This window comes from Halyomorpha halys, unplaced genomic scaffold (genome assembly GCF_000696795.3).
Source record: "Halyomorpha halys isolate HHAL.00 unplaced genomic scaffold, Hhal_1.1 Scaffold174.1, whole genome shotgun sequence".
NCBI classification, from domain to species: domain Eukaryota; kingdom Metazoa; phylum Arthropoda; class Insecta; order Hemiptera; family Pentatomidae; genus Halyomorpha; species Halyomorpha halys.
Genome location: NW_027107482.1, coordinates 692,793 through 700,489, shown reverse-complemented (window position 1 = coordinate 700,489; position 7,697 = coordinate 692,793). Strand labels below are relative to the sequence as shown.

Genomic DNA, 7,697 nt, shown 5'->3' with positions numbered 1-7,697 from the left:
AACGTTTCGCCCCACGTTGCAGGACTTCGTCAGGGCTAAAAAAGATACAAACACATAGTTACAAAAGGAAAACAAAAACATAAGTGTAAAATAACAGGGGTATAAAATGTAAAAAAGTAAGATATAATAAGAAAAATTAAAGGTAGTAAATATTTACATTTTTATATTACAGTTTATATTACATTTACTATTTATCTCACCCCAATTTTTGATTACTTTAATGAAAACTATGTATAATTAATAGTCAAAATTTATGAGTATGGGGAATAAAAATGGCGGTTGTTTCAAAGTGATAAAAAATTTGTTTTATTCGGAGCTCTATATCTTAAAAAAAGTAGGAACAACACAAGAAAACCTAAGAGAACGTCATTTAAAGATGAGTAGATTTTCTAAAATATGAGCCCTAATAGAGACATTTACGTTAAATAGTTTTCAAGATATAGCTTTTTAAAAAGCAACATTTCGTAAAAATGTTGTACAGGACGAACTGAAAGGTCAGTAGTTAGTGAATTTATTTTGAAAAATTTATATCTTAAAAACCATTTGACGTACAGATATCCATTAGCACACAAACTAAAGCTAGTTTATTGATCTATAAAGTAATTTATGACGTTTATCTTCGTAGGAGTAATAGTTTACATGAAATTTGCTAAAATAATTTTATTTATAGTTGTTAGGACAAATTTTCATTTGCCAAATTTATATTCATATGTGAATATCATAAAAACTACTACCCCTACGAAGATAAGTGTCATAAACTACTTTATAGTAAGTTAAATTTCCTTTTATTTTGAGAGTTAGCAGACATATTTGCGTCTTATGGATCTAGAAATATATGTTTTTCAAAAATCCAACATTTTATACGAACAACTACAAATTAACATTTCCTGAGTTTATTTTGTCAAATAATAAAAACTACTACTCCTACAAAGATAAACATAATTTACTATTTTGCAGTAAATTTAACTAGCTTTAATTTGAGTGCTGGCAGACATCTGAACGTCCAATGGTTTCTGAAATGAAGTTCTTCATAAATCAAACTTATTGTCCGAACAACTATAAATCAATTTATTTTAGCAAATATCATGAAAACTACTATTCCTACAAAGATAAAGGTCATAAACTTCTTTATAATCCATTAAACTAGCTTTAATTTGAGTGCTTATAGACATCTGTACGTCACATAGTTCCTGAGATATAGATTTCTTAAAATGAATTAACTAACTATTAATCTTTCAGTAGATTTTAAAGAAATTTTGCTTTTTAAAAAGCTTTATCTCGAGAACTATTGAACGTAAATAGCTCTTTTAGAGCTAATATTTCAGCAAACTTACTCTTCTTTAAATAATGTTCTCTCAAATTTTCTAGTATTGTTGGTAGTTTTCAAGATATAGAACTCCGAATGAAAAATTAATTTTTTTTTAAGGTTTTGAAACAGCCACCATTTTTTATTCCCCCTACCTATACTTAGCAGATTCATCAATTTTGACTGGTAATTATACACAGTTTTTATTAAAGTAATCAAAAATAGGGGTGAGATAACTGCTTTTTTTTCTTCCTGGTTCTTGTACTAAGAGGAATGGATAGGTGTAGGGGGTGGTTTTATTGGGTAAAATGCAACGTACGGGCCTATCTGTGTCTTTTCAAGATTTCTATCAACCCTTGAGAAAAAAAAAAAAAAAACACATGTATAAAATGACTGGTATTAATGAGCTCAATATTATTATTTATTACCCAACACTGTGACAGATAGCGATATTCATCAATAAATAAAGTATGAAGCAAAGGAAAAATACATACAAATATGTCTGAATCAAATAAAATATAGAAGGACTCACGATACATCGATAAATTTATCGCGAGTCTGGAGATCGACGCTCCACAGCTCACACAATAGAAAGACAAATATTTGAACGATGGTAGCGTAGTTAATAGTAAACCTTTTCAAAGACTAATGGTGAACAAACCAGCGGGTCTCCGGCCAGTGTGCCTTCAAATAAAGAATACGTTTTGGTGTCATTATTTCAAAACCAAATAACACTGTTGTTGAATATTGTTTTGTTTTTTTTACTTTCTCTTTGGGTATTATTTTTCTTTAAAAGACACATTCATATTTATCCGAAATTGATACTTCTCAATCTCTAACTAATTTATAGAATAAAATCCTATCCACAGGGACCTCACTACCATCCTCAAATTTAAAAGCCAAAAATTTGGTAAATTTAAGCTTTATGAACCGACTTCAAACTGCTTAAATTGCTGTAAAATATTTTACTCAAGGGGTTTCTAAATTTCGAAGCAACAACTTCTACTTCAGAAGTTAATAAATTATCATTTACAAAACAAGATAAGGTGCATTGATAAGCTTGTACAACGTTTCGGCCATTTCGGCCATCCTCAAGAACAATCTAAATTTTTAACAGCTTATATTATATATTCATTTGTAACACTTATAACAACAACATTATTACTAATAATATAACATACCTTCAATTATAAATTCTTCCTCACATTAAAATTTGTTTTGCTATTCTGCCCTGGTCATTAATTATAAGTTAAAAACCTATTAAAAAGTCAATTATTAGAGAGTCATATTTATTGTTAATAAGCTTCCTAAGCTTAAGTTTAGTTACCTATTTTTTATTAAAAATCATAAATATCTAAATCTTCTTATTAATTATTATTATTATTATTTTTTCATAATATCATTTTTTTAATCAATAACCCTGCCTTAAATCTAAATTCATAAATTGCATTGCTAACTTGTTAAAAATATTTACCTCATTTTGACTTATTATAAAATTACTATTAAATTTACTTTCAAGATCAATTATAGGCAACATAATGTGAGGAGGAAATTTATATTGATTTTTACATTCTTTAATGTAAAAATTTTTTCCTTCCATTTTAACTAATTTAATACACAAAGACAAAAGATGTAACATTACATTAGGGCTAATATCCAAATATAGGAACGGATAATGAGGAAATAGGTAGGGGGTAGGAATTTACAGATCTTCTATAGCAGACCCAGGTTCCAGATCCGATCAGAAACTGCGATATTGATTATGGAAACCTACAGACCGCGTTTATCATATATCTTTTTATATTTATGTATTGTTCAACCCCATGCTGCAATTCCTTCGATATCCGCGAAACTAAAAACCAACTTAAGAACCGCATTTCCCAGCACAAAACTTCCATCAACTCCTGTAATCCACTTGCATCTAAATTATCAGAACACGCATTTAACCTGAATCATACTTTTAATTTCGACAATCCACTGTCTCCAACCACACCAAACGTCTCATCTCAGAGTCCATTTACATAAATTTAACTGAGAATTCAGTCAACATTTTGAACATAATAAAACCCTCATAATACTTCTTTTCACTTCGTTCTGCATTTCAATAGTCCACTTTCTTGTCATATCTTTTATTCTTGTTTCTCTAATTTCTCATCATTTATTTAATTAATTTTATATTTACTATCCTTCCTGTTTCATTTATATTCATGTATCTTATCTCTTAATTTATATTCATCTGTTACCTTCTTAAGTGTACTTATATTAATTACTTTATTATTAATTTTCTATTATAATTTACACTTCTCTGTATCCCCATTCATTTGGTATATTGTCTTTCTTAATCACTTACACATATTGTATCCCATTATTTTATACTTTATTTCTCCTTTGTTTTTCTATCTATGAGTTTTTTTTTGTTTTTTTTTAAACAGGTATGAATTCTGTCTCATCATTTGATTTTATTCTTTTCTTTTTTCATCTCCTAATTTGTACTTTCTTTAATATTTCTTCTCTTATTTTATCTCTTTTCCATCTGTTACTATTACTCTTTTCATTTACTGTTTACAACCCTTAATTTTAATTATTATATTTTACTTTTCATTGTATACCCCTGTTATGTTCCACTTACGTTCTTTTCTTTTTTTTTTGTAACTATGTCAAGTGTTTGTATCTTTTTTAGCCCTGACGAAGCCCTGCAACGTGGAGCAAAACGTTAGCTCAATAAAAATAGTATAATTATTTACTATTTGAGTTTTTTTTTTTACCGCAATCATCAATAATCTTCCAGTATATCTTTTTATATAATTTAACTTTTTTTAAGATTAAGATCATAATATAAATAATTTTATTGAATATGCTTCTGCCTTTGCAGAGAGGAGCGTGGTGGTCTGGTACGGAGTAGAGGCAGAGAAGACTTGGAGGCGGACACCGAGCCCCGAGCTCAGCGACGAGGATGGAATGGCTCCCGTCCGAGAACTCCGCCTGTCCAGGGGCTCCATTCACCCGGGCGGGGCCACCCCTCACATCAAGGATGCCTTCGGTAGTTATATAAACTTAAAATTCTTACGAAATTGTATATTAATGAAACTATATTGTATATTATTTTAACTACATAGTATGGTTAACTTCAAATACTCTCCAAATTTGGACAAAACCATTTTGAAAAAATATGTGTGCCGAGAAATACACGCTTAAGAGAAATTACTAAGCGGAATCTGATAAAATCAATATAGAAAAATCAGGTCTCAATCAGCACAATCTTTGAAAATTTCATCAAAACGGACAGACGGTTCGATCTATTATGACTGAACTCAAATTTTAACAGCAAAACGCGGATCCAAATTTTTTTTATAATTTCTTGTTTAGTACAATGCTTCTCAATCTTTGGTTATGAGGAAGCCAATTAATTATATTGCTACTTAATTAACTACATTTACTTCCTTAAAAATTGTGTTATAATATATTTTTTAATATATCAAATACTTTTATATGGATCTAACCTATTTATGGGTTAATAAATTTGCTCTCACTCCCCTTACTCGTATTAGTACAAGACCCCAATTTTTTATTAATTTAATAAAAACTATGCATAATTACTAGGCGAATTTGATGAGTCTGCCAAGTATAGGGAATACAAAATGGCGGCTATATAAAAAATTATTCTTTCATTCAGAGCTTCATATCTTTGAAACTAACTATACCATACCTAATAGAATATTATTTAAGCTAAAGTTGCTAAAATATGAGCTCCAAAAGAGCTATTACGTTGTAAAATAAGTTCGTAGTGTCTTTCAATATTTCAATTTAATCCTTTCTGTGTTTATAAAATCATGTTTACTTGGTCAATAATGTTTACATATTCTAAAAATCTTCTTTTATGCATCAGTTTCAACCGAGATTCCTTATCTTTAAGTGGTACTTTCCTTGCTCAACATGGAAGAGAAAAAAAATTCATTTTCGTTATTTAATGATTTTTTATTTCCAAAAAAATTTGCGGTTAGAAAAATTTTCAGTGTGAAGATAATGCCTTAGGAGAAATGCCATACCGTTCGTAAGTGATTTGCTCGATTCAGGACCGGAAATTTTGACTTGGAAGACGCAAAGCGCTCGGGTCATCCTTCAACTGTTGATGATGACTGTTTAAGAAAGGTGCCCCCTCACTTCTGAACTGAAATTCATTATGCAATCTAGTGGTAAAGATTGGACATTTCTACTCGGAATGGTAAAAATTTTGAAGATGTAGTTCTTATGGAATTGTTTTGCCAGTGTGAGAGCCCTTTGAAATGAAGTTTTTCTTCATAACTTTTCATCCTGACTTTTCTACAAATGAAAACGTAAAAGGTTTTATTAGTACAAGAGCCGGGAAGAAAAAAAGGCAGTTATCTCACCCCAATTTATTATTACTTTAATGAAAACTAGGTATAATTAATAGTCAAAATTGATGAGTCTGCCAAGTATAGGTAGAAGGAATACAAAATGGCGGCTGTTTCAAAGTGATAAAAAAAACTAATTTTTCATTCGGAGCTCTATATCTTAAAACGTAGGAACAACACAAGAAAACCTAAGAGAACGTCATTTAAAGAGTAAATTTGCTGAAATATGAGTCCTAATAGAGATATTTACGTCCAATAGTTTTCGAGATATAGCTTTTTAAAAAGCAAAATTTCTTAAAAATCTACGGAAAGATTAGTAGTTAGTTAATTCATTTTGAGAAATCTATATCTCAGGAACTATGTGACATACAGATGTCTATTAGCACTCAAATTAAAGCTAGTTTAATGGACTATACAGAAGTTAATGACCTTTATCTTCGCAAGAATAGTAGTTTTCATGAAATTTGCTAAAATAAATTGATTTATAGTTGTTCGGACAATAAGTTTGATTTAAGAAAAACTTCATTTCAGAAACCATTGGACGTACAGATGTCTGTCAGCGCTCAAATTAAAGCTAGTTAAATTTACTACAAAATATTTAATTGTGTTTATCTTTGTGAGTAGTAGTTTTTATGATATTTGACAAAATAAACTCACAAAATGTTAATTTCTAGTTGTCCGGATAAAATGTTGGATTTTTGAAAAAATATATCTCTAGATCCATAAGATGCACATATGTCTCCTAACACTCAGAATAAAGGAAATTTAACTTCCTATAAAGTAGCTTATGACACTTATCTTCGTAGGGATAGTAGTTTTTATGATATTCACATATGAATATAAATTTGGCAAATGAAAATTTGTCCGAACAACTATAAATCAATTTATTTTAGCACATTTCATGTAAACTATTACTCCTACGAAGATAAACATCATAAACTACTTTATAGCTCATTAAACTAGCTTTAATTTGAGTGCTAATAGACATCTGTACGTCAAATGGTTTTTGAGATATACATTTTTCAAAATAAATTCACTAACTACTGATCTTTCAGTACATCCCATACAACATTTTTTCTGAAACGTTGCTTTTTAAAAAGCTATATCTCGAAAAATATTTAATGTAAATAACTCTATTAGGGCTCAGTGTACAATGCGTTGAAAACTGTAGCTCCAAAATAGATACGATCACAATATTTCCTTAACTTAGTAAGCGCAGAAAAGTCAAATAGCTCCAAATAAACTAGTTAAAAATAGAATAATATTAAAACTTTAACTAATTTCTATTTATCTTAGGACCTAGGACACAAAATACCAGCCGCGAATGGGCTGGTACTCCAATACCAGACACAGTGTCCATACCCGAGTTCAAATCCTTCGATCAATCAGATGACACCGTACCAGAGGACGCATCCGGTGGAATTCCTCCGCTAGAAAAAAATACTGTAAATATTTTGGTTTATATTTTATAAATAAAAAACAAAACTATTACTTGAGTATAAGTCCTTATACGTTTTGAACAGGACAGAGACAGTTTGTTTTTTCGAGATGGAAAGAGAAGGATAGATCTCATCATTGTTTATGAAGAGGATGACATTGATCTGGGTGTGCTCTCGGAGATCGAAACTATAAGGATGGAAACGAGGAGGCAATTCCTAAAAAATCTAGAAAAAGAAGGGCTTGAATTGGAACTTGAAGGCAAACAAGTAAAGTATATAGATTTTAATAATTAATTTTTTAATGAAATATTTCATTTATTATTATTAGTCATTAATAAAAGAGGGATTGGGTCAGTGAAGTCTGTAAAGAGAACTGACACCTCTTAGTATACTGTTGGTCAATAAATAATGCTTCCTTCTCAAGTACTAAAACCCAAAATCCTTTGTAACAGTCAGCGAGCACGGAGTACCGTTATATCCCGCCAGGGGCCAGCACTACAAGCGTCTAAGAAGCTGTATAATTGTATATAAGTTGATTATTATTAAGTTTTTTTTTTTACCGCAATCATCAATAATCTT

General features: G+C 29.9%; 1 protein-coding gene across 1 annotated transcript in view; it reads left to right on the top strand.

Annotated features, from left to right (window-relative positions):
• Nucleotides 1–4,178: 4,178 nt before the first annotated feature.
• LOC106679062 (anoctamin-4) overlaps nt 4,179–7,697 on the top strand; it is a gene marked incomplete at its 5' end in the record, with an annotated part of 27,643 nt that continues 24,124 nt past the window's right edge. Inside the window, 3 exon segments of the mRNA XM_067045843.1 lie at nt 4,179–4,346; nt 6,976–7,124; nt 7,203–7,385. Of these exon segments, the coding sequence (XP_066901944.1) occupies nt 4,179–4,346; nt 6,976–7,124; nt 7,203–7,385 (500 nt within the window).